Source organism: Ictalurus punctatus, chromosome 14 (assembly GCF_001660625.3).
Source record: "Ictalurus punctatus breed USDA103 chromosome 14, Coco_2.0, whole genome shotgun sequence".
Taxonomy (NCBI): domain Eukaryota; kingdom Metazoa; phylum Chordata; class Actinopteri; order Siluriformes; family Ictaluridae; genus Ictalurus; species Ictalurus punctatus.
In genome coordinates, this window is record NC_030429.2 from 1452501 (window position 1) to 1480000 (window position 27500).

Genomic DNA, 27500 nt, shown 5'->3' on the forward strand with positions numbered 1-27500 from the left:
TCTCTTTTTATTCAAATCAAAAACCTGCTCTTGAGTCCATCTGCCTGCTTCATAATAATCGCGCATTCTGAACGATAATGAAGGCTTGGGCTACTCGAGGGTTCTACATTTACATCCACACACACACACACACGCAGCACACACACTGCTTTGCCAGGAGCTCATTATTATGTAAGACTACACTATCTGCTAACTCCAGATGACTGGGAATCTGAAAGAAGCTTAGAAAAGACATGTCTGTCTCTCTCATTTCCCCGCCTCACCTGTCGTCTAGTTCCCGCCTCCATTTGGTGTAAATATCTAATAAACCAAACCCCTATGAAATACTTTGAAATATCACTCATATCGTGCCGCTACTTTGCCGCAGCGTCTCCTAGTCCCTGATGAGCAGAGATCCCAGTCTCTGTAGCGCTCACAACTCTAGAACGTGTGGCGTTTTAGAACATGTCCGTTAATAAAGAGAGAGAGACGGACAGATCCTCATGAAAAGAAAAAGGCTTCGCAGAGAAGAGTGGATGTCCAGCAGCACTGGGGTGTTCATTTCCTTCCATTCACACTCGCATCCAAACGACCCTTTCTTCCGTTCCAGCCAAAACCCCAGTCACGTAAACTCCGAGAAGCGGAGAACGTCCACTCACCGTGTTATGTAACGGCTCGAGAAAAGCGTGTACGAGTTTGACACGTGCAGTTCGATTCCTGAATCGTCTGACCACTGAGCCTGCATATTTTTATGTATTGTTGAGAGGAGGGTCTGATTGTCCTGGTCCGATAATGCTATTTCCATCAGGTCTATTTTTGAATAGAACACGCTTTCATGTGGTGCATCATGGTACTTATTGCCATGGTTACTCGCCAGCCTGCTTGTCCAGGGTAACTAATGTACTGCGGGCGAATAACAGAGTGCGGTGTTGTTATTCCACAGCTCTTTATGAGACGATGAAGTTGATGTCACACACATGCTGTAACACGGGTGGAACACTTTACAAGCAGGGACATATGAGCTGCTGTCTGGAATATCTAGCACTTCATGTGAGCTGCAGCTCTGAACACGTGTGAGAAGACGATAGAGGATGGAGGGGGATAAGGCTGATGAATGATGGCTCTGATCAGATGAAGAATTGGGAATGTTTACACAGAACACAGCAGGGTTACGGGTCAGACAGTATCTGTGGACGCTCCCGGTGAGCCTGTGTGCCGCTGCTCTGGCCTGGTGTTTCATTATGGTGACTGGAGCAGATGTTCTGTGCTCAGAGCTTTAATCAGTGATTTAACCATCCATAATGCACCACACAGTCTGTCCACTGTTCGTAATGTTTTTTTCCTGATTTGTGTGTGTGTGTGTGTGTGTGTGTGTGTGTGTGTGTGTGTGTGTGTGTGTGTGAACACTAGAGCGTAAGTGCATTTATGTTTAATGCACTCAGATCTCTGTCGGGTGTCCAGCTGATTGGTCTGATAAGGCTTAAGCAAAGGTCATTAAAGGTGACGCTCCACATGAGGCAATAGATTGATACTAGTGTGTGTGTGTGTGTGTGTGTGTGTGTGTGTGTGTGTGTGTGCATAAGCGTGCACACCTTGCCATGCATTCTCCGTGGTAGTAGCAAATACAGTCGTGTGAAAAAATAAGTACACCCCATGGAAATTGTTTAAAAAATGTTTTTTGGACATATTTGTAAAAGCAAACGTTCGATCCTCTTTGAAACAGTGTATATTAATAAAGATGATACACTCCATCAAATGACACATAAAACTGACATTTTGTAGTAATCTTTACAGTCTAACTGAACAAAAAAAACAGATCAGTCACATGGAAAAAGTAAGTACACCCCTACATTTAATGATAACGAGTCTTTATTGATCACGTATACATTACAGCACAGTGGAATTCTTTTCTTCACATACACCGGCATGTCAGGAGGTTGGGGTCAGAGTGCAGGGTCAGCCATGATACAGCGCCCCCTGGAGCAGAGAGCATTAAGGGCCTTGCTCAAGGACCCAATAGTGGCAATCCAGAGCCTTAACCACCAGTGATTAGAACCTGCTTAGAGAGTGCAGGTGGAACCGGTCTTATTTATACCCCTCTCATATCTAGTGTCTGGTGTTCCCTTTGTTATTGAGGTGTGCGGTGGCATCATGCCAAGATCTAAAGGGTTCTGTAAGACCTTCAGAAAAAAGGTTGTGGATGTCTATGAGTCTGGAAAGGGATTTAAAAAGATCTTAAATTATTTGAAACACATCGTTCCACTGTAAGGAAAATCATCTACAAATGGCACAGATTTCAAACGGCTGCTAATTAGACCAGGACCGGCCGTCCCAGCAAATTCAGCCCAAGATCAGACCATCTGATGCAATAAAAATTCACAGAGAACCCCAAGATTTCATCACAGGGTTTACTAGAAAGTCTCGCAGCTGTTGGTGTGAAAGTGCATGATTCTACAATCAGACAGAGATTGCACAGATTTGACCTGCGTGGAGGCGTGTCAATAAAAAGCCTTTGAAAGACTACAGTTTGTCAATGAGCATACAGGCAAAGACCAGGTCTTGTGGAATAATGTGCTCTGGACAGAACAATCAAAGATAGAGGTGTCTGGTCACAGTAACAGCAGACACGTTTGACGCAGACCAAAGACAGCTTTTCAGGAGAAACACCTCATACCAACTGTGAAGCACGGTGGTGGAAATGTTATGGTTTGGGGTTGCTTCTCTGCCTCAGGGACTGGACAGCGTGCATCCATTGATTCTACTATGAATTCTGCATCACATCAAAGAGTGCTTGAAGATAACGTGAGGCCATCAGTCTAAAAGTTGAACTGAAAGTGGACCTTTCAACAGGAATGACCACACGAGCAAATCCACCAAGGAACGGATCAAAAAGAAGAAATGGAGGGTTATGGAACGACCGAGTCAAAGCCTGGATTTGAATTTCATTGAAATGTCGTGCGGGGATGTGAAACAGGCAGAACATGCAAGAAAACTCTCAAACGTCTTGCAGCTGAAAGAATATTGCATGGAAGAGTGGTCAGAAATTCTACAAGAACTTATTTCTGCTAAAGGGGGCAATACTAGCTACTGAGTCCAAGGGTATACTTATTTTTTCCACAGAACAATATCACATCTATTGATATTTCTGTTGAATAAATGATTGAAAAAGCTCATTTTCCTTGTGGTTTTGTTCAAGAATTTCAACGTCATTAATAAGAACTGTGTCTAAGAGGCTGAAAGGTTTGCTCGTCCACATATGTAAAAAAATTAATAAAAACTAAAAATAAAAACAATTTCCATGGGGTGTACTTATTTTTTCCCACATGACTGTATGCCCCTCCCACCCAGAGATCATGGCCAATGTTGCTCTCTTGGCTCCCTGCCACGGGTAGTTGTGGACTCTGGACGATAGGGCAAACGATATTCCATTACTCCGCTCAGCCGTGCTTTCATTGTAAAGGTAGAAAACACAAAGCAGTTTGTGTGTGTGGGGGTGTGTGTGTGTGTGTGGGGGTGTGTGTGTGTGTGTGGGTGGGTGGGTGGGTGTGTGTGTGTGTGTTTGGGTAGGAGGGAGCAAATGCAAACTTAGGGCAAATTCACAAGTCTCATAAACATATAGAAAATATAAGAGAGAGAGAGAGAGAGAGAGAAGTCAGGTGGACATGATGGCAGGTCACCATACAGAACTGCTTTTACCTGGCAAAAAGCCCACCTTTTACTGGACCGGGTCTGGTTCTTCCTTTTCACTGAGATCAGTACCGTTCTTGGCTAGCTCTGACTAATCAGACTCCATGTTTACGCTTGCATGTAAACACCGTGACGAATGTCCCCTCTCTGTGTGATAGTAGGTGATTCTTTGGCCAGTTTTATTGAGGAAACACACCTGCCTCTTTTAGCACTTTACTTCATAACCTACTGTTGTTATTATTATTATTATTATTATTATTATTATTACGATTCATCATCGGTTTGTCAGCTTAGCGAAGGTTTCATTAGTAATCTGATCAGAAGTGATTGATGTGCTGCTTGGTTTTGTGTTACAGGGCAGCAATGTGGTGGAGGACCAGGACCTGCTGGAGATCGGGATTCTAAACTCGGCACACAGGCAGCGCCTTCTGCAGGCCATCCGCCTACTTCCCAGGGTTAGTACACCGGGCAGAGATCGCACAGAGGCTATAACGCCTCTCGTTGTTAAACAAATAGCAGTGACATTTAAGCATGGCGCGCATCATGTATCACCATGAGTAGCTGGAATCGTGAAGGTCAGTGTGACGCCGGAGATTTATTCCAGATTTATCCCAGAACAGGATTAGCTGGCAGTGCGAGCTCAGCGGTTAAGACCTTGAGTTCAAATCCCAGCACCACCGAGCTGCCACTGTTGGGCCCTTGAGCGAGGCCCTTGACCATCAACTGCTCAGATGTTTAAATGAGATAAATGTACGTCGCGTCTGCCAAACGGCGTGAATGTAAATGTGGCTGACCTTTTCCCCGTAGCCATCAGAATAAAACCACTACAGGTCTGCTCAGTTGTGCACTTTGGATATCTTTACACGTGAATGTCTTTTACACGCACGTGTGCGTTTCTCTTTCATTTGCATTTCTATATTGAAAAGTTTTACTGTGATTAAACAAGTCAAGATACGAGGATTTTTCCACCGTCCCTGTGTACGGCTGAGAGGTATATATACGGGAACGAAGTGTCCGAGATGGCGGCGTGGTAGCCCGCAGTGGCCGCTTCAGCTCCAATACGGTGCTCAGCTGTGCATATTAAACACACAGTGTACAATCCTTTAGGCTGAAAACAATCATCTTAACCGTAAAATACGCCTCGCCCGGGAACCCGGTGTGGTCTTCTGCTGCTGTGCTGCATCAGCCTGAATGTTCGATGTGTTGTACATTCGTTCTGAGAGGCGTTCCTGCTCACCACGGTGCGTATTTGATTTACCGTAGTCTTCTTGTCAGTTCGAATCTGGCCCGCTCTCTACTGAGCAAGACGACCGCTGCTCGTGTTTTTCTCGGGTTTGTGTAAACTCTAGAGCGCTGCTCGCCAACCCTCTTCCCAGAGATCTCCCTTCTGCAGGTTTCATCTCCAACCGGAATCATAACGCAGCTGTGTTGACTGATCGAGAAGTTCTCGATTCGAACGATTAGATGGTCAGGTGGACACCTGGGTGCGGCAGACCTCCCAGGACCAGGGTTGGTGTGAGCACTGCTCTAGAGACTGTTGTGTGTCTGCTATCACTGAGATGTTTTCCTCCATTCTGAGGGTTCATGATGAAGGTCAGCTGAAGCTCATCGTCTGTGGGATTTATTTCTGGGCTGGTTCGATGAACTGCATGAGTGTGTGTGCAGCTGTTCCTAATCACGTGACATGTAGGTACAAAACAAGGCTTATACAGCAGATACACTCACCGGTCACTTTATTAGGAACACCTGTTCTGAAAGAAGAGTAAAAAGGCTGAACTCCTGTGCTCTGCAGCTGCGCTGCGAGTCCACTGATTAACACTCGGGTGGAACAAATGGAAGTTTTCCCACATATTTATTTCCTGCTTGCATCGTTGTGCCTCTGTGGTCTGTACGTAGCCTGTACTTCCACGTCAGAATCTGAATCCTCTTTCAGCCAGTCCGCGACGGTTATGAAACACAGCGTTGTTGAATTCTCAATTCTGATTGGTCAGGAACTGACAGCAGTTTGCATCTGCAGTTCAAATCACAGGTTTATATTAATGCACCTGTTCTAGTATGTTATTTATTTCCATAGTAACCCTCATTCACAAGGACTTTTGCGGTGGATGTGCCGCAATACCTAAGCCTGACAATAAAAAAAACGTTTCAGTATTTAAAAAAAAGCAAAAGTATAATCCTTAACAAGGTAAAGAATCCCGTCCGGAGACGTTTCGTCTCGGCTGTGAGAGCTTTGTGACGGTCAGTCAGAGGTAAAACTGTACCTGGGAGTTGTCTTCAGGACGGAGGGAACGCGACAATGCTGCGTTTCGCCGTCCGATGCGGTACAGAACTGTTGTCCTCGAACAGCATGCGCTTATGTGATCCCGAACTCTCATGAAAAGGGAAATGAAAAAGATGTATGTGTAAATATTATGAATACACAAGGTCAGGAAGAGACTAACAAGCTGGACAGCAGTCCAGAGCTGGTGTGAATGAAGATGCTAATAATCGTGGGCTGTTAAAAGCACACAGTGTTCTCTGCTGAGAGCGTGAACAGAACCTCCAGAGTCTCCAGTGATGACAAGCTGAGCTGGAGTTTATGCTTTGTAATGATACGACTCTGTGTGTGTGTGTGTGTGTGTGTGTGTGTGTGTGTGTGTGTCAGGTGCGGCCCATAGGCTACGATGGCAATAACCCCACCTCAGTGGCAGAATGGCTGGAGTCACTAGAGCTGGGAGACTACACCAAGTCGTTCCTCATCAACGGCTACACGTCCATGGAACTGGTTAAGAAGATCTGGGAGATTGAGCTCATCAATGTAAGTCCCAAAATGTCTGCTCTTACTTCCTGTTTTTCAAGCCTGGTTCTTGATTTAATCACGATCATGAGCGACCACATCAAGCCATTTTACTTCCTTGGACTCTGACACTATAGCCAGGACATACAATGTGCTCAACTTTACCTCCATTTTATATATATATATATATATACAGAAACTTCGGGTATCAGTCGATACCAACACCTAGCGTTTTTATGACTATTTTTTTTATAACTGCAGCTCTTCACGTTAAACTCTTTCGCACAAACATGAATGATATAATAAAATAAAAGTATCGCGTATAATTAAACGAAGTGTCTGTATTCAAACCGTTCCAGTTCCGTTTCGAATCCAATTCCAATCTTCGTCGTCTGTCACAGGACGCGGTACGCGACGTTTGCTCTCACATGTCCGATCCGCTATTTTCTTTGTTGGCGTTGCTGTCAGTCCAATTCCAGTGCCATCTCAATTACATGCAAATCCCGCTCACATTCACCACTTTACATCTCACCATTACTGCCGCTGGCTTTGCTTTCTCACGCCTTCCTTTCTACAGCTGGCATGGCTGCGTGCTCAAACTGCTGCCGCACATTTTTTCTCGCGCTCGTGCACATGAAACTCTCGCGTAAAATGGAGCCGTATTCGGATCAGCCCTTCATAAGAAGGTACTCTAGACTGTTAGGTTTATTCTGTATGTTGTAGTTTGATGTTGTTTAGATGATATGGGTAGAGCGGTCTAGCGCGATCTAGCTGAACAGTAGTGTGTAGGTGGGACAGTTATCTGATTCACACACCGAGTGTGATAAAAGGGAATGAGAGAGAGAGAGGAGAACAAGAGCGTTTCTTCTACCTTTGACGTGCTTTTAGAGCACGTCGCTGATGTCATGCGCAAGCTGAGGAAGATGATATAAAACCATCATGCACTGTTCACCGAGTTCTTCACTCCACAGAGTGATGCTGTGGGAACAAATACGGCCACTAGAGGACAACAAAACCTCATTTATATTACCTTATTCAACTCATTCATTTATTACTAACCCTGAACTAGCTCGATCGGGGTGAGATAGTGGAAAAATCATATAGCTTCAAGTTTGCCCAGTTCCCAATACACCTCATCCAATCCTGATATAAACACAGTCCCGTTAGGACTGGAGTGTACACTCCTGGGGCAAAAAAAAAAAATGGGCCAAGCCCAAAAGGGCAAAATATTAAGCTTTGTAAAGCGCTGCCATTATGTGCATGGGTCTGTTTAGTATTTGACCGTAAACCAGAAGTGGGTGTGGTCAAGGGTTGGGGGTTTTTTTTTTCCATTTGTTTTTGTTTGTTTGTAAAATCACTGAAAAACAAGACCGTGTAAAGAATGAATAAAAAAGAAGACGTTTTTCGTTTACAAATTATAACAACTCATAGCAACTAGCAGAACATGACTTCATTCACGCCCTGGACCAGACGCCCTGTGGACCGTTCTGGGACGGTTTCGATCTTCCATCTTAAGTAAGCAAGAGAACTGTGTTTGAAAAGAACGACGTCTTTCCTGAATCGAGAGACCGTTGTTTAGGCTGGAGTTGACAGCCGTAACCCTCCGATAAGATCTGATCAGATTTACTTGATTTCATTGACTGATCTATTTATTTTGATGTTCCGTGGTCAGATATACGCTGCAGATCAGACACCACTGTTAACTTGTTTCCCCTGAAAAGAAGCACAAAGCCTCCACCTCGAATTTCACCCCAACATTTCGAGACAGTATTCAAGTCTTGTTGCGCAGTTTAGGGTGGGTGCTTTACTGAAACCTGGCAACCTCCAACACGAGTGGGATTATTTATTTATTATTTTACGAATACTCTGCCTATTTTTCCGTATCTGTTTTCGTGTTCATTCGGGGTGCGTTTGTATTCGATTACGACCCTAATATGTGCGGTTATGTACTGGGTGTGAATGTGTTTGTCTCGGTGTAGGTGTGTAGGTGTAAGTAAAGGACCAGGAGCGCACAGTATTCGATTTTGCCCCCTGTCAGGCCCCAAAGTTAATTAATACACATTTTCATCTCAGCCCACGCACAGCTTTATGAGTTCTGACTGTTTAATGAGACTCTCCTGATGATACAGCTGCATATGTGTGTGTGGTGTGTGTGTGTGTGTGTGAGAGAGAGAGACGATGTGGATGTGTATAAATGGGTAGAGATAATATTGTATTAATATATCATTTATTATTATAATATTATTCTATTATTATGTTAATATGTCATATTTCTTGCTCAGCCTCAAAGAACTGTGATTACTCAAACATGAAGAAGTGTGTTCATAGCAGAACCTCTGCACACACACACACACACACACACACACACACACACTTCAGTTTATAGTAAGTGTAACATGAAACGTTGCCTGTATATTCATTTCAGTGCAGACCATGCATTCAGGGTGTGTGTGTGGTGCAGGGTGTGTGTGTGTGTGTGTGTGTGTGTCGTACGTGGTCTATAATAAAAGAGTAATAGAAATAGTAAAAATGAAACAGTCTCCGCAGCATTCCGATCGGCTCGCAGTGTTTACGGAACTCTAGCCCGGCCGAGTTTCGGTAAACAACACACCGCCGACTGCAATACGGCTTTACTGGCGTTTATCACGCAGCAGGACGGAGACTCCACACACAACACACAGAGAAACTAGAATATTGTGTAAGAGAAATAACGTAGCGCTGATCAGTTTTACTGGGCGGAGTTGTCGGATGACGTACAGACCATGTGGAGAAAGTAGCACGAGGTAATGCTTTAAACATCACCACTATTACATACAAGTTACATCTAGAACACCGATTGGTCAATCCGACAGTTCAGAGACACGGTGGCTTATTCCAGGGTTTTGGGTTCGAGTCCCGCCTCTACCCTGTGTGTGTGTGTGTGTAGAGTTGACATGTCCTCCCTATGCTTCTGGGTACTCTGGTTTCCTCCCCCAGTCCAAAGACATGCATTGGTGTGTCTAAATTGTCCGGAGTGTGTGAGTATGTGTGCGATTGTGCCCGGCAGTGGGTTGGCACCGTGTCCTGGGAGTCCCCTCCCTTGTGCCCCGAGTTCTGTAGGATAGGGGCCGCTTCCTGCGATCCTGTGTAGGACGAACAGTACAGAAAATGGATGGGTGGATGAAAAACAAGTGATGTCCAGTACTATTCGTGCTGTTTTTATTTGTTGTGTTTTTTCACCTGTTGCGCCATTTCCCTGGAACACTGTCCATCATCAGTAATAACATTTCTGCCGAATGTCTTCATTCTGATTTTTAGAATAAATGAGTCTGATGTTGTTGTGGATCATTTTTATTAGATTAGAAGCTTGAGGCTGACGGTCTACACCACACTGAGAACCTCTCCTGCTAGCCAAGAGCAGGAATCTGAGACTGCACTGGGCGCTCAGAGACTCGCCCAAACTGGACAGATGGAAATTTGAGAAACATCACCTGTTCTTAATCCAGTCTTCATCTGTCCGGTTTTGGTGAGTGCGTGCCAGTGCGGGAGACAGATCAGAGGTGATTCTCAGTCCCGTAAGGGTGTGATAGTGTGATGTCGAGGCCAGCGAGGAGTAGACGTGTCCGAGACGTTGTTACGCAGAATCCGTCCACCAGATGGCGCTAACACATTTTCATTCAAAAGTCCGCTCTCTTGTACGCAGCATGTGCCTGTGAAAAGTACGATGATAAAACTGTACAGATAAAACAAAGCCCCAAAGTTTTACTGGAATTGTAAGCATGAGCGAACACACACACACACACACACACACACACACACACACACACTAAACCATGTGTCGTGCTCCAGCTGGTCTGGTGTAAATGATGGAATTGCTTTATCCTGTGAATCTGCTGTGTTTTATTCTTGGCTTTCCTCCATGTGGTTCACACCGAGCAGGAGACGGTCCTGTGATGTACAGACGCAATCGGATTCAGAAATCTGACGTTTTAAACTCGTCTTTCTGGGAAGGCTTTCCGCTAGATTTCGGGGCATGGCCGTGGAGCGTTCGTGAGGTCGGGGTCGGGCGCTGATGATGATGTGAGGAGACTCCGGTTCCTGTTCATCCCAAAGGTGTTCGGTGGGATGAGGTCGGGGCTCCGTGCAGGACTCTCGAGTTCTTCTACCTTCTTCCAGCCTTCACGCACCACGTCTTCACGGAGCTCGCTTTGGGCAACAGAACCGGTTCGGGCCTCTCGGTTCCGGAGAAAGAAACTGTAAAGCTACGGCACACAAATACGTCCCGTACACTTCCAACTTTGTGGAAACCACATGATGGCCAGGGGCGCACAAACATTTGTCCAAATAGCGTATCCGAATATGTTGTTCTAACAACTTTTTGAATTTGTTTTCTTCTTCTTTCAGTAAATAAGAAAAAAAAAATGGACCGACATAATTGTGACATAATAATGGTAGACATTTCTACTTTGGCAAAATTAGATGAATTCAGATCAGATACAGATCAGATACAGATCAGATACAGATCAGATGAATTGATCTGCATACCTGATGCCTTAAAAAAACAAAAAAAGCATAGGTGTGGACGTTGGGAGTGTTGACTGGATGGCCTGCTGTGACTGATGTTTAGACGGTCACATGACATGAAATAGCACTCATACACTCTCACCTCACGTCCTCCTCCGCACCCGGCCCTAAAAGCTGCCCTCCGGCGGTTCAGGTAGCTACCTGTCCGAACGTGTGACCGGATCAGTTAGCTTTTCTTCTTGTTTTATTTGAAGTTCTCTCACAGACAGGTCTGACTCAGAGATTTGCAGCTGGTTATATTACACTCGGGTTATATTCTCGATCAACAACTCGGGCGGGAAATCGTTTTCGGGGTGACGCTCGGACCCGGCCGGGTGTGGAACTGGGTGGAGTGGGTTTAAGGCCGTGCATGTCGACGCAATTTCTTCACAGGTGAAAGCCAGCTGCTTTAAGTACAGTGTGTTTGGTGTGAGGAAACCGAGGCTCACACTCGGGTGATGTTTATGGACAGCCCTTATATATGTTCCGTTCTCTACTTAGCAACGGTTGCCTTAGCGATTTTATACGTTGATTTTATAGACGTACAATTGTAAAATTGATTTGTCATACACACTGTTGTTTTTTTTTTTTTAAATTATACTTAATAATACGGATTCTAGTGACAGATTTGCAGTTTTGCTTCTTTCTAGAAATGCAGCGTCAGCATTTTCTTATCCGATTCCATCGATATGTTCCGCAACAGTACGGGTGTGAAGGTCTGGGGAGAGCGCTTTGCTTTTACCCATCGTGAGATGATTCTTGTGTGACACCGTGGTGACGAAAAGCCTTTTTATAGACCGTCAATGTACTAACCCAGCTGGTATTCATTTACACAGATAGGGGGTGTAATTACTTACGGATTTCGGCGGGTTCCTTGCCTTACGTCGCCTCGGAGAACCGCTTTTTCTTAGCGTGTTCAGCACTTTTTTCCCGTGTCGTTCCACTTTATCACACACAGCTTTGTTTACGGACGTCAATGTTGTGAGTTCGTTATATTTGCGGAGTTCTTGAGTCGATCCGTCTGGAGAAGGTTTCGTGTGAACATCCTCACTGGAAACACATTCACTGAAGGAAACCTTGACAGTTTCGATACTTATTCCCCCCCCCGCTGTATATGCAAAAAAAAAATTCGTCCTGAAATGACGGGTGAAAAAGGTTGAGAAATAGGTCTAATGATCTTATAATAGGAAATACTGTTACACATTTTAATATATTCAACTTATTTATTTATTTATTTATTTATTTATTACCTGTGTTTGGTTTTGCGCTGTGTAAAAGATAAAGCTTCTGTTTTTTTTTTTCCTTCATATCTTCAAACAGAAAATGTTCTTTCTGTTTGTAAGTTGTGAAAATAATAATAATAATAATAATAATAATCATATTCGTCAGTAAATAATAAACGGGTCATTTTTTCGACTCGGACTTCCTGACGGCGAGGCGGGATACACATGGGATGTAGTGATCCAGATGACGCAGCACAGACCGTTTTTCTCCGGCTCTGTCATCACGCCACCCTCGCGCGCACGCGTTAGTGTGTGTGTCAAGCGATGTCATCGGTACGCTACGTCCGAGCACTGTCTCCACCTGTGCACTTATTCACGTCGTCACGCCCGTCACACAGCTCCGACGGTAAGCGGTTTTCGGCGCGGCGCGCGTCACTCGGACGTCTCGAGTTCAGCGAATTTCATCCTGCGCTGAAGCGTCAGTGTGTAATAAAAGACATAAACTGATGTTAGCGAGTGCTGAAAACAACGCGCTCGGAGAAGACACGGTGGCCTCACCGGGGTATTAATAGCAGGCGGTCGTCATCAAAAGTCATCAGGCCAGTAATAACAGTTTAGCGCTTCCCCCTCACCCCCCCCCCTCACCCCCCTGATAATTATTACCCTGTTGGTTTGAAAGCTAGCAGTAGTTACCATAGGGACCGCTTGCGTGCGGTGTACGTGACTCAAAAGAGACGTGCGCGCCGCGTGTGTGTGTGTGTGTGTGTGTGTGTGTGTGTGTGTGTGTCAGTGCAGTGATGAGTTTTCATGTCCTTTGTGTTGTGTTCCTGTGTTCATCACCTCTCCCAACACACAGATTGTGGATTCTCCTTCCAGCTCAAGCAGATGGCCTTTGCCTGTATTAATGCAGCAGTCTGATCAACCCCACACACACACACACACACACACACACACACACACACACACACACACACATGGACACTTTAATTACTCTCTCTTTCCACCGCCACTGAATATATTTGTGTGGTTGCCTGGGAAAGCCCTTCACGCGATCGGAACCCGGACACGCTCTACTCGATAGTCGTATCAGCGTTTGTTCGTTTTTGAAGTGAAGACGGAGATGGGTCTCGTTCCGGCTCCACCGAAAGACGCCGCGCTCACCGCTACAATTATGAGCTTTCTGTAAAAAAAACAACATTGTATAGAATTATACAGTTATGCATGAACACGCGTGTATACTGCATCGCTCCGTGTGTAAAAAGGCACTCGTGGGGGTGAAACTCGAGCCCCGTAGCCGTCACTTTGCTCGGCAGTTCATCGGCGGGGAAATAATCACCGGTCGATCCTTGTGACGGAGGAAGAGCACGGCGGCCATTTTGATTAGGCTCACGTCCGTTTCTCTACGGCGCGTAACTCTCCAGAACGTTTTTTTTCCCCCCGATGTCTTGAAGCTTCACCCGAAATGATCTGTGCACGCCAAGGCATGGATAGAACACAGCTAATAAAGTGCTTTTATATTTTACATCCGCAGATCTCAGCGTTTATTATCGGCAGAAAGAAAAGTGTGGTTTTTTTCCAGTATCAAAATGTATGAAAAACGTTGTGTGCGCTGGTGGTTGGTCGGCCTGCTGCGTTAACGCGAGCAGAGGCCATGCGCGGTATACCGTACATATTCTGCATATGTTTCGCACTTTGAAATGGGCGAACGCGTCCACTATCACGCGTGTCCGCGTACACGTCTATAATTATTCCTGCAGTACAATATTAATGTCGTATCCAGCCGATATCAATGACAGATATTCCGCGTCGGCGTCCGAAGATGATCCGCGTCGTCTGACCGCACGTCCCGGAGCGAGGTGCTCGTCTCACACCGCGGAGATTTCCCAACAATCACGACGTGCATGTCGGCACGTGCGCTGGATGTGAATGGTTTTATAGTTAATGTTATGGAATGTACAAGAGGCAAGTTAGTTCTTGTCATCGCTTACGTTGTAGACATGATTAAACATCCTCCCTCTCTCTCTCTCTCTCTCTCTCTCTCTCTCTCTCTCTCTCTCTCTCTCTCTCCCCCTCTCTCTCTCTCTCTCTCTCTCCCTCTCTCTCTCCCTCTCTCTCTCCCTCTCTCTCTCTCTCTCTCTCTCTCCCTCTCTCTCTCTCTCTCTCTCTCTCTCTCTCTCTCTCTCTCTCTCTCCCCCTCTCTCTCTCTCTCTCTCTCTCTCTCTCTCCCCCTCTCTCTCTCTCTCTCTCTCTCTCTCTCTCTCTCTCTCTCTCTCTCTCTCTCTCTCTCTCTTAGCATCCGTCGTACAAGTCCCCGTTTCTGTTACTATCGAAATCTAATATAAACCCGTCGTTCATGTTCCATCCGGAACTACTGTCTGAGCCGCGCACACGAACGCACACCTTCTGACCAATCAGATCGGAGAACCCGACTAACGCTGTAATAAATCTACAGTGGTGATTGCAGCAAGAGCACCGAGGAGCTCAAATGCATCTTCATTTCCATTTATTTAACGATACGTAAAGAGAGAGAGACACACACACACACACACACACACGCGCGCGCCCAGCAAACAAAGCACGCAAAGTATTCCCGTCATGCTCAGTCTCGCCTTTTCACGTTACTCTCATGTGCTTTTTTTTTGTTTGTTCTTCTTGTGCTGTAGCACCTCTGTCCTGACACATGAAGAAGTTGGGGAAAGAAAAAGGAAGAAAGAGATTAAACAAAGACAGAAAGAGGGAACAGGCACGGTTTTGAACAACGGCTGGTTATGTTGATGTGTACTGTAGCGTGGAGATAGAGATCGCAGATCGATGCTAGAGGTCTCGTGGACTGAACTGCAGCGGAGGTGCTGAAGGGGTTAACCTCGGTGAAGCTTCTACATACTCACACAGAGAGAGAGACGGAGGGAGGGAGGGAGGGAGGGAGGGAGGGGGAGCGAGAGAGAAAAGCAGAAAGAGGAAAGCTTTACAGTATTAAGGGCTGTAGTGCTGAATGCTGCATGGCTGCAGAGACAGTCGTCCTCTCTGGATGGGAGTATCCATAGTAACCAGGCAGAGGGAGGACGTGGAGCGCCGGACGGACCGAGAGCGAGGGAGCGAGCAAATGGGATAGGAGGGAAGAAAGATCGAAAACGTTCGAGAGACGGGGAGGACAGGAGACTGACTGAGAGAGAGAGACATGTTGAAACGGAGACTTGTATAGATGGTAGACGGTCCCCGTGAATCGGAGTAGAAGGAGAAGGCGAAGGAGCGAGAGTAAGTAACGAGGCTTTTCTACGTCGCTGCATCCTTTCAAGCGCGTGTACGTGAGTCATCTTCCCACTGAAATATTACTGCCATCTTTACTGAAAGAGAACGAGAGCGAGAGAGAGAGCGCGCGTGTGTGTGTGTGTGTGTGTGTGTGTGTGAGAGAGAGAGATCCTCTGTGTACAAAGCTACTTTGTCATGTACAGTAGTGAACAGACTCCCGTGGTCTTACTGTCTCCGGTCACGCAAATGTGCAACTGCAATAAATCTAGGTGAGTTATCTTTCTCTCTCGCGCTCTCTCGCTCTCTCTCTCACACACACACACACACACACACACACACACACACACACACACACACGTATATTTTTGGTTGCTGCTCTATGTAACCTTTACTTCTCCGATCACTGCCTTTAATTCCTTCCCTTTAATCTGGTCTTCGCCAGACACTTTCTATCACTCACAAAGTGCATATGTGTGTGTGTGTGTGTGTGTGTGTGTGTGTGTGTGTGTGTGTGCGTGTGTGCGTGTGTGCGTGCGCGTCCTCGTGTCTCCTGCACCGAGGTCACCTGGTCACGTGCAGGTGACACAGGCCGGCGGTGTCAGCGTTAAAGTTTGCGCGTTGTGTGTTTATGTAGACGGGACACACAGCCCAGCGGTAACGATGCAGTACGTCCACACTGCTGTAATCATCTCATCACTATGCCACCTGCGTCCAGCCGAGTGAGCTTCTCCGCAGTGTTCTCGGGACTCAGACGCTCCAGAGATCAGATTACAAAAGTTTTTACGCGGTATGTTTTTTTTACGCCTCCGCGACCGACCAGGCCGCTGTCGTCAGTGCCACGGACGAGTCTTACAATTCATATGGAATCATCATCATCATCATCATCATCAGATGAACGGATCAGATTTAGGATCTGATCCCAACAAGGTCAAGGTCACAGCAAGGTCAAATGTCTGAAATAGTGTTTTCTTCAATAGCTTCATTCCTTGTTCTTTTTCTTTCTTTTTTTTTTTTTTAAAGTATGGCCAAAAGTATGCGCACCCCTGACCCACATGTGAGCCTTTCTCTGACTGTTCGACAAAACTGGAAGCACTCTGAATTATACGGAGCGTGTTGGCGTGCTGTAGCATTACGGTTCCCCTCCAGCCTGACGACGCCCCGCGTGCACAAACCGCGCGGCGTGTCCCATGCGTGTCTTTCTTCTTGCCGCCGTTTTTCCGTGCTGGACGCCGTCGATCGTTTGACGTGATGTGATGACGATGCTCAGGCGCTGTCGTACGGTCTACGTGATGAGGAAACCATGGCGTAGAGTAGGCATTACAGATAACAATGTATAACTGGTATAACTAATAACATTATAAGGACACGCAGCTTATAATGCACAATTCTATTAGATGCGTATACCGCCGCTGCCGTTAATTATTCATTAAGTCAAAACAACTGAGGAAGTCTGTAGTGAGGAAAGTGTGGACTCGCACTCAAAGGGTACCAGCAGGGAATGGCTTCTTTGACAGCGTGAAGAAAGACAACACTGTACCGAAGACACTCGTGTTCGGCTGTACTGTCCTTTTTATTTATTTATTTTCCATTTCCTACAAAACATGATGAGCGCGAGAGAACCGCGTTAACGTGACGTGGAAGCAAGCGTGTTGGTTGATTGATTCCTAATAATAGATGAGCATTTGTGGTTAACGATGCTGATGGTGAAGTGCCCGCGGGGCGATTGCTCTGGAATGGGATTAGAATGGATCGTTGGCTTCCCGCTGGACGCAGGTCCACACTCTACACCTTTCATTTTACGTCTGTAATACACAGTGAGGCAGTGGAATACTTCTACAATAATCTTTAAAGAGCAGACTAGTTTTATAATATGATTATAAGATTGTGAGTATAGTATATAGTGTAGATCCGTTTTCAGACACTGCTTGTTAAGTTAGCAGAAATGCTAGGTCTCTATACCCAGGCGTGCCGTTCGTAGGGGTTGTGTCTGATACGGAACGTAAATATGAGCGTTTCTTGTTTTAATCGCAGGGAGGAAAGATGGGATCGGGATCCACGACTGTACGATCGGAATGAGGTGTCCGTTATGGTACAGTCTGTAGAACACACGCTTCTCTTTAATGCTTTGTATCGTTAGTCACAGTAATATAACCCGTCGTACACTCACCTCGCCAGCTGTTGTTGAGATTATAGATTATGGTACGTATTCCACTCCAGCAGCGCTCTCATTACTCCATTGGTGTCAAGTGGTGTCGACCCCGCCGTTCCGTATCAGACACAATCCCTACAAACTGTAGCTCTGGGTATATTAAAAACAAGCCAGTGGATTAATACATTCATGATAAACAAAATTAAAAAAAAAGTGAAGTAAATAAAGCCTCCAGTATCATGTGACGTGTTTTTGGCGTTAAGCCTTCCAGCATCGATTTACGCATTTCTTTAAGCAATGCTTATGAATTTGTTATGAAGGCGCCCTTCAAGTTTGTATTTATTATTGTTGTTATTTACATAGCGTGTCTGTTCTAGACACTCAAAGCGCTGTACATTGTGTGGTGGAAATCTGCTCAATCTCCACTAGTGTGTAGCATCAACGCGGCAGCCATATTGCGCCAGAACTCCCACCACACACCAGCTATTCGTGGAGAGGAGGGAGTGATGTAGACCGCTCAGAGACGGGGATATCAGGGGGCCGACGGGGGAATTTCGCCCGGACTCCGGGGTTATACCCCTACTTTTTTACAAGAAGTGTCGTGGGATCTTTAAAGACCACAGAGAGTCTACAGAATCACCTGCTGCCACAGAATTTCTTCACCGTTCAGCGGTTTTGCAGTAGAGTGATAGAGCAGAGCTTGGTTTCCTCACGTCGTCTGACTTTTCTATTTCTTCGCACGTCATCAGTACGATTTCCGCCTCTAGAGAAGCTCAAATCTGTAAACTACAAAGAACACCAGAGCGCAGGGAGGTGAGAATTCCTTCCGAGGAACATTCCTCCGTCGTGTCTGGAAAGGGGACGTACCGGCTCCCTGTACAGGGGAACATAATTTGATTACAGACTAGTAAAGGATTGAACCTATGAATGCATGTTTTTTTACACTCATTAAATATCCTACTGTGTTGGCTCACGCAAGAATGAAATCTAGAAACCCGTTTCTTCATCTGTGACGCTGCAGTCAGTGCAGTTGTGTTGTGCATGCGATACAGGGCCATCTTTGCGTTGTAAAAGCGCAACGTTGAACCTTTAAAACGCAGACGCTTGTCCTCCGACTGCACACAGCTCCCACTCCTGCATGTCCTGCCTCACAGCGGCGCTGATTTAACTCGTCTCTTCAATCTTTGCTCGGAACGTAGCCCTCATGTACAGTACACAGCTTTACTTTGCTTTGGAGGCCTGTGTGAATCTTACACATAGCAACAGATCTGTCTGTATAGTTGCTAGGTAACTGCCTGACTCCGCTTCCTCTCTGGTCAGGATGTGCTGGTTATAAATGCAGCTGATGAATTATTGCTGATTTTAAACGGGTTTAGAGATGGAGCCGAGTCAGGACGGCGCACGCGGCCCGGTTCGATCACCAACCGATGAATGATCGGCGGTAAAAACGCTCCAGCTCTGATTTTATGAATTAAGGCGACGACGAGATGCCATTTAAGAGCTGTACGTATACACACTCGTTATCATGGGACCTTATTACACTCTTATTCGTCTTTTACCATCGGGTCAATATTATCTCATGCAAATAGGATATTTCCGTGTGGCCTGCACGGCAAATCATGACATCTTCGCAAGTAAAAATATCTCACGTGTAGTCATATATAACCAAATAATACTGTACGCTTCTGAAAGTTACTTCTAGATAAGGCTTTGGTCATTTCAAGCTTGAGACAGTGTTGTTCGGGTGGATAACCCTGCTGATTTTAAGCATTTATGTCTAGAAAGAAGCTAAATTATCTGCAAAAAACGAATGTAAAGCTGAAGTTTAAGAAGAAGGTCTAGAAATCGGTTTAATGTTCTTGTCTCGGACGTCATTCTCGATCGCCGGGCTACCAAAGGAGAAGAAAGAAAAAGCAGGTCAGGTCAGAAATGACGTGTTACAAGCATGCGGTATAAACCCCAGAGCTCGGGGCCAATCACGCTGCTCATGAGTCTCTGAACCCTAACTGAAAGACGGAGTGAGTACTGGGGTACGCGCCGGGAGGACAGTCATCGGGACGTGCAGGGACGGCGGGATATTGTGTTCCATGAAAGAAAAGAATGTTGGACAGAGATAAAGAAGAGAAACAGAGAGGGACTGCATGTTTGCTAGGTCGTTAAAGGTCCAGGGCTCGAATGGTGCAGTGAGCACAAACAAAGCTGCTCTCATATTTGTCCCACCAGGCAGTGTGTCGGATCAGACAGGCCTCGGTTAGCCGAGAGCTTTGCGTCCATTGCTTAGGTCTGCCTGAACCCCGAATACTCCTCTAATATAGAGCAGGAGTGTCCAGTCTTATCCGGAAAGTTCTGGTGGAATGAAAACCTGCACCCACACCGGCACTTTCCGGATCAGAGTAGACACCGCTGATCTAACCCTTTCTCGACTATAAATATCCCATACTCAAAGGCCCTGGAGAATGTGTATGGGACACTAACCAGTCTTAAACACGCACACAATGGCCACAAATCAGAATATATATATATGTATATATATATATATAAATGAAAGTATTAAAGATAATCTTCTGCTCAAGTATGTGTCAAACATTCTCCCAGTGTCTCTACAGTGTGAGCACGTAAGACTCGTACTCAGTATCCCGCTGTACGCCTCGCACCGATAACGCATGCTGCATCTGCCATGCGTTTGTTTTGCTTTCATGATCTGGAGCGCGTTCTCTAATCAGATCTGCTCCTCTTCGCTCCCTCACTATCTGTTGAGATGCAATTATCGTCTCAAATCCGAAACCCCTGCAATTACTCTGCAGGAGAAAGAAAGCCTGCGCACCTTTTCTCCAATCTGCTCTAGACGATCACTTGACGTTAAGACCTGTAACAGAACCGCGGGCTTGGAAAAAAACGAGTAGGAGAAGGTCGCGTGTTTGTTTTTGGTTTTTTTTTTTTGGTCAACTGCAGTACACGTGTGACATAAAAGCAACAGAATGTTTAACCAGCTAATAGGAGTCTGGTATATTGCTTCATTATGTTGCTGACCGCTGGAGGATTCAGTACTGCTGCATTGTTCACGCCATCACACTGCTGGTGCACTGACTTCTCGTATTCGATTGCTTTCTGTGTCTTACAGTTTATATTGAGCGCTCGGTATCTATTGAGTCTAAATTACTCGGTTCAGTGGGATCAAGTGCGCTGGCTTGGAGCTATATGATCATCCTACAACAGTGCCTTAATTATCAAATGAGTAATAACGGCAGTTTTATTAAAAGAAACAAAACAAAACAAAAAAACGCTTTGTAGTAAGTAAGGCCCAGCAGTGTTGCTCCTGATTAAAGCGAGAGAAAGCTGAGGTATTAGTCCCGGAGAAGGAGATTGTAACGCTACGGCACACAAAGAAAGCACCACATTTAGGTGTGATGGTCACGTGTCCACAAACTTTCGGCCTGCCATATAGTGTACGCTGTTCGGAAAAAGGGTCCCTCGGTGGTACTTTGTACGTTTGACAGTTCTCACAGTCGAAACGTGTTCTGTCGGATCGTGACCGGTCTAAAAAGGGAGAAGGTTTGGTTTTATGTTCTTGCGGTCGACGTAGAACCTTCTCAGGGTTTCCCCACAGTCCTCACAGACACGGGTGGATGAACGTGGCCAGTTAATTCCAGCGTAGTTAAAGTGTGAGCCATGCTGACAGTCTTCCTGTGAACACTCGCTCTCGTCACGAGGCGCGCGGTCGGCCCCGCGTGAAAGGAACGGCCGATCCGGTCGCGTCGTTCATTATTATGAATACATCTGACTCCGAATCAGAGAGCCGGATGTCGATCGAACCACGCGTCGGTCTGGTTCACGTACGGTTCGATAAATATTGATTTTCACAGCCGGTGGCTAATGTATGTGAGTCAGACATTTATATAGTGTATATATTTTGTCATTTGCACACACTTTGATGTTTCTGTAGCCTACACGTCAAATCCTGTGCGTTTATAAAGCTGTAATCAGTCTGAAGTTCATTCAGAGGAGACGTAGTTAATGAGGGATTTGACTGGCTGATTTGGACAAGGTAATAGATGTGTATTTTTTTGGACACGTCTACGCATGGCTTGGATTGATTATATCGTAGCTCGTGCGTGTGTGTGTGTGTGTGTGTGTGTGTGTGTGTGAGCGCTACATGACAGGTGTGACGTTTAATAACAAGTTATTACGTCACCTCCAGTTGGAGCAGGACTGCTGTTACCTAGGGGGGGCGCTGTGTTCAGCAGATTACAGACACGCTCAGTTCAGGCTGGATTCAAATCCAGGATCTCCGCAGGTGAAAGTTCAGTAGTTCAGCCTGAATAGTGTGTGATGTGGTCCAAGATAATTTCAGTAGGAAAATAAATCTCAGTACATCAGTGTAGAACAAGTATAAAGGGTTTGTTTTTTTTTCCTTCTCTCCGTGTGTGCCTCGTTCCCCTCCTGACCTGTAACTTGACCTGTTGTTTTTTTCCTCCTCAGGTTCTTAAGATCGGCTTGATAGGTCACAGAAAAAGAATCCTCGCGTCACTCGGAGACAGACTACACGACGACACGCCACAGAAACCCCCACGAGCGATTTCCCTCAGGGTCAGTATGGCGTGTGGAGTAGACGCAATACATCTAATAAAGAAAAGATGAAAAAACTATTTTGTGACATGAAATGTAAGAATCATGTATGCATGTATGCTCTCTCTCTCTCTCTCTCTCTCTCTCTCTCTCTCTCTCTCTCTCTCTCTCTCTCTCTCTCTCTCTCTCTCTCTCTCTCTCTCTCTCTCTCTCTCTCTCTCTCTCTCTCTCTCTCTCTCTCTCTCTCTCTCTCTCTCTCTCTCTCTCTCTCTCTCTCTCTCTCTCTCTCTCTCTCTCCACAATACACCAGCACAGTTTATTCTTAAACCTGCCAAAAGAAGAGTCAGAACCTGCACAGATCAAAACACAAACTCTAACCACTACACCTGCAGGGGAGAGAAGACACAGGTGTGTGTAGAGTTAGTGTCAGTGTCAGGGTTCCAGAAGGTGTGGGTTCTCTTCTGCCTTTTGGCTGGTTTAGGACTAAGAATGGTCGCCTCCTCATGAAGTGAGGTATGATGACAAAAGTCCAACACACGTGTGGGGTTTCTGTCTCTCGGTGGTGTTGGGGTTAGAGTTCATGCTTGTGTTGTGGTTGTTTGTATGAAGGTGTGATGGAGGGAGCGGTGTGTGGGACTCTGTGGATCAGTGGGCCGAGTCGGCACCACTGTGGAGCAGAAGATGCTTGGATCAAAACCCAACCAGAGTGCTCGGCTGGAGATTGAGGGATTGAGGGCTTAGAGGTGTGGTGTGGAGGAGGAGCAGACTGTGTGTGGGCGTGTTCCTCTGGAAGTTGCAGGTGGTGTGTGAGTGTAATTTGGGGGACAGGTGGAGGGAGAGGATTGAGGGTTGTGTGAGGGGGCAGATGAGTGGGTGTGAGCTCAGGATGCAGTGGACGATTGTCAAGTTAGTTGTGGTGTAGGCACGTCTGGTCTCGGTGTCGGTATGTAGTTAGTTGTGGTGTAGGCGCGTCTAGTCTCGGTGTTGGTATGTAGTTAGTTGTGGCGTAGGCGTGTCTAGTCTCGGTGTTGGTATGTAGTTAGTTGTGGCGTAGGCGCGTCTAGTCTCGGTGTTGGTATGTAGTTAGTTGTGGTGTAGGCGCGTCTAGTCTCGGTGTCGGTATGTAGTTAGTTGTGGTGTAGGCGTGTCTAGTCTCGGTGTCGGTATGTAGTTAGTTGTGGTGTAGGCGCGTCTAGTCTCGGTGTCGGTATGTAGTTAGTTGTGGTGTAGGCACGTCTAGTGTTGGTATGTAGTTAGTTGTGGTGTAGGCACGTCTAGTGTTGGTATGTAGTTAGTTGTGGTGTAGGCGCGTCTGGTGTCGGTGTTGGTATGTAGTTAGTTGTGGTGTAGGCGTGTCTAGTCTCGGTGTAGGTGGTCAGGGTAGTTGTGGGTGTAGCAGGTCAGGTAAGGGTAGACTTGAAGGAGGAGTAGAGGTGGGAGAGTACACACCCTTGGGTGCAGACAGGAATGTGTGGATGCGGGGTGTGAGGCAGAAACTAACCCACATCTAACGCTCCTCGTGTCAGCGTCAGGTTTCTTCTTGTTAGCATTATGCTTCCATTGTGCTCCTGCTTCCGTCTGTGGTGTGGGGGTTAGAGGGTTCCGCTACTGCGGCTCCGGATGAATCAGGTTCTAATCTGATTTAAGAATAAACTGTGCTGTTTTATTGTGAAGTGTTTCACAATAAAAGTCCAAAAAAACACACTCATACCCACACACACACACACACACTCGTTGTGTGTGTAGCTCTGTGGTGTCGTGGTTTAAGTTAGTGTTAGTGTTGGGGTTTCAGGAGGAGAAGCGTCCCTGAAGACTCAGGACTACACCACAACTAACTACATACCAACACCGAGACTAGACACGCCTACACCACAACTAACTACATACCAACACCGAGACTAGACGCGCCTACACCACAACTAACTACATACCAACACCAGACACGCCTACACCACAACTAACTACATACCGACACCGAGACTAGACACGCCTACACCACAACTAACTACATACCAACACCAGACACGCCTACACCACAACTAACTACATACCAACACCGAGACTAGACGCGCCTACACCACAACTAACTACATACCGACACCAGACACGCCTACACCACAACTAACTACATACCGACACCGAGACTAGACACGCCTACACCACAACTAACTACATACCAACACCGACACCAGACGCGCCTACACCACAACTAACTACATACCAACACCAGACGCGCCTACATCACAACTAACTACATACCGACACCGAGACTAGACGCGCCTACACCACAACTAACTACATACCAACACCAGACGCGCCTACATCACAACTAACTACATACCGACACCGAGACTAGACGCGCCTACACCACAACTAACTACATACCGACACCAGACACGCCTACACCACAACTAACTACATACCGACACCGAGACTAGACGTGCCTACACCACAACTAACTACATACCGACACCAGACACGCCTACACCACAACTAACTACATACCGACACCGAGACTAGACGCGCCTACACCACAACTAACTACATACCGACACCAGACACGCCTACACCACAACTAACTACATACCGACACCGAGACTAGACGCGCCTACACCACAACTAACTACATACCGACACCAGACACGCCTACACCACAACTAACTACATACCGACACCGAGACTAGACGCGCCTACACCACAACTAACTACATACCGACACCAGACACGCCTACACCACAACTAACTACATACCGACACCAGACACGCCTACACCACAACTAACTACATACCGACACCAGACACGCCTACACCACAACTAACTACATACCGACACCGAGACTAGACGCGCCTACACCACAACTAACTACATACCGACACCGACACCAGACGCGCCTACACCACAACTAACTACATACCGACACCAGACGCGCCTCTGTCTCTGTCTCTGTCTCTGTCTTCTGCCTTTTGGCTGGTTTAACACTAAAAGGTGCAGCGTCCTCATGAAGCGATTTATGACCACAAAAGTCCAACACACACTTTCTGCGTCTGTCCCTCTGGGGTGCAGGAGTTAGAGCTGGTGCTGTGGTTAGTGCAGGTTCAAAACAAACGGTGCTGCTGTACTGCCGAGTTTTTCACCTAGTCCAAAAAACACACTCACACAGGTGCTGTTTCTACTGTGGAGTAGTGTTAGAGCTAGAGGGTCTCTTTCCATCCCTCTCTCTCTCTCTCTCTCTCTCTCTCTCACTCTCTCTCTCTCACACTCTCACTCTCGCTCTTTCTCTCTCTCTCTCTCTCACTCTCACTCTCGCTCTTTCTCTCTCTCTCTCTCTCTCTCTCTCTCTCTCTCTCTCACTCTCGCTCTTTCTCTCTCTCTCTCTCTCTCTCTCTCTCGCTCTTTCTCTCTCTCACTCTCGCTCTTTCTCTCTCTCCTTTCATCCCTTTCTCTCTCTCTCTCTCTCTGTCTCTCTCTCTCTCTCTCTCTCTCTCTCTCTGTCTCTCTCTCTCTCGTTCCATCCCTCCCTTCCTTCCTTCCTTTCTCTCTCTCTCTCTCTCTCTCTCTCTCTCTGGTAGTAGGACTCTTAACTGAGTCTTCAGGGACGCTTCTCTTTAATTTTCTCATCTGTGGGGAAAAAAAGAAGCGCTAGGCCATTCCTCAATTTGACATTAATTACATATGCGACGGAGAGAGCACGCTCGGGGAATGTGTCTTTACAAATCCTTCAGACGCTGGACGTCTTCCACACTACAAATGGAGCGCAGAACAAAAACGAACCCCTTCGCTCTCACGTCTACATTTTGGACGGTCTGGCTGTACGTCCGGTGCCAGCCATGCACTCCTTTACTGTGTTGGCGTTCACGATGTTTCCATCCTATCGTGTGGCTCTTTTCCGGCTTCCTAAAGGGAGCGCACGTCTCCTCGGATTTTCCCCTGCGGAGTGTGTATTCATTATAAATATTCACTCACTCATTTCATTTGTTGATAAGGGTGACGTGGCACCGAGGCCACGCCTTGCTGGGAGTCGTTTTGGTGCTGATGGTGTATCAGTTAATAAGCTTAGCGGGATAAATTACTTGCACGTGCAGCCGTAACCATCTTCAGTCGAAGAAGGGTGTGAATCGCACGTACAGTGGTAAGCCCACGTCGCTTCAGTAGGCGTCTTCAGAGTAATCATTTTAGACTGATAATGTCACCGGTGTTTGATATGGTTATCGATACTCACGCTAACGCCGGTACCTCCGGCGCGTACGTTTCTGTGCAGGAGCCCAGCGGGAATCACACTCCTCCTCAGCTCTCCCCGTCTCTAAGTCAGGCTTATCCCAACGCCGGCTCGCTCGACGTGCAGCACCTCATCATGCAGGCAGACGCCAGACGCCGACGCAACGACAACTACTTCGAGGATGTTCCACGCTCCAAACTGGAGAGGCAGATGGCACAAGTCAGTATGGTGAGTGTGTAAAAGCAGCGCGTGACGGGGATTTAATGCAGCAACCGAGAGCGGTGTTAATATCCTCTAACAGCGTGTGAAGTAGATCTGACGTTTAACCACAAAACACTTTCTCCAGTAAATCAAGTGCGCGTGATTTCATCGTTCATCATTCTTAGAGGAAGCGTACCGCGCCGCTGTTTCGGAACGTCCTCGCGTGTAGTACGCCTGTGATCATCACGGTGCTGGTGGAGAGCTTATCAGTGGATGCACTCGCTCCTGTCCGTGTGTGCGTGCGCGTGTGTGTGTGTGTGTGTGTGTGTGTTCCAGTGCGATTACTCGATGTGAATGCTCTAAAGCATGTCTCCGGAGTGCAGTACTGTGTGTACACACACCAAGGATCGCAGCAGGAACAGGACATAGCTATGTATTTCAGGACTATACCAAAAGAAAAAGAGGAGAAGTTTTACCAGGACATATCTTCTGTACTTCACGCTGCTGATCTTAACACCTGTCACATGACTCTCTGTTTCAGCAAGGGGAATGGTGTGAGCCAATCACATTGCGACCTCCCAACGAGGCGACCTCATCCACACCTGTACAGTACTGGCAGCACCATCCTGAGAAGCTCATATTCCAGTCCTGTGACTACGAGGCATATGTAAGCATGTTCAAGTGTGTGTGTTCCTGTCAGTGTGATTCCGTTCCATGTGTCACAGTGTGTTTGTGCTTTACGTGCAGCGGCAGAACAGTCGCTCGCTAACGTTTAACCATCGGTGATTCGTTTATCTGTAAATGAGGCACATCAATTAAAAGTGGTTGGGGTTTTTTTTTGTTTTTTTTTCCGTGCATCAGAGTCTCACAGTCTTCACGCTCTCGAGAGTGTAACTGTTCATAAATTAAGG

At 46.5% G+C, this 27500-nt stretch overlaps 1 protein-coding gene across 8 annotated transcripts in view; it reads left to right on the plus strand.

Annotated features, from left to right (window-relative positions):
• The window catches only part of anks1b (ankyrin repeat and sterile alpha motif domain containing 1B), a 187462-nt gene that overhangs the window by 137539 nt on the left and 22423 nt on the right, over positions 1–27500 (plus strand). For all 8 annotated transcript variants that reach the window (XR_008397819.1, XM_047159872.2, XM_047159873.2 and 5 more), the window contains 5 exons: positions 4023–4121; positions 6311–6463; positions 22085–22192; positions 26431–26616; positions 27131–27256. Coding sequence is in view for 7 of the 8 variants with exons in the window: in XM_047159872.2 (XP_047015828.1) it covers positions 4023–4121; positions 6311–6463; positions 22085–22192; positions 26431–26616; positions 27131–27256 (672 nt within the window). In the remaining variant the exon portion in view is untranslated. The remainder of the gene's footprint in view (positions 1–4022; positions 4122–6310; positions 6464–22084; positions 22193–26430; positions 26617–27130; positions 27257–27500) is intronic.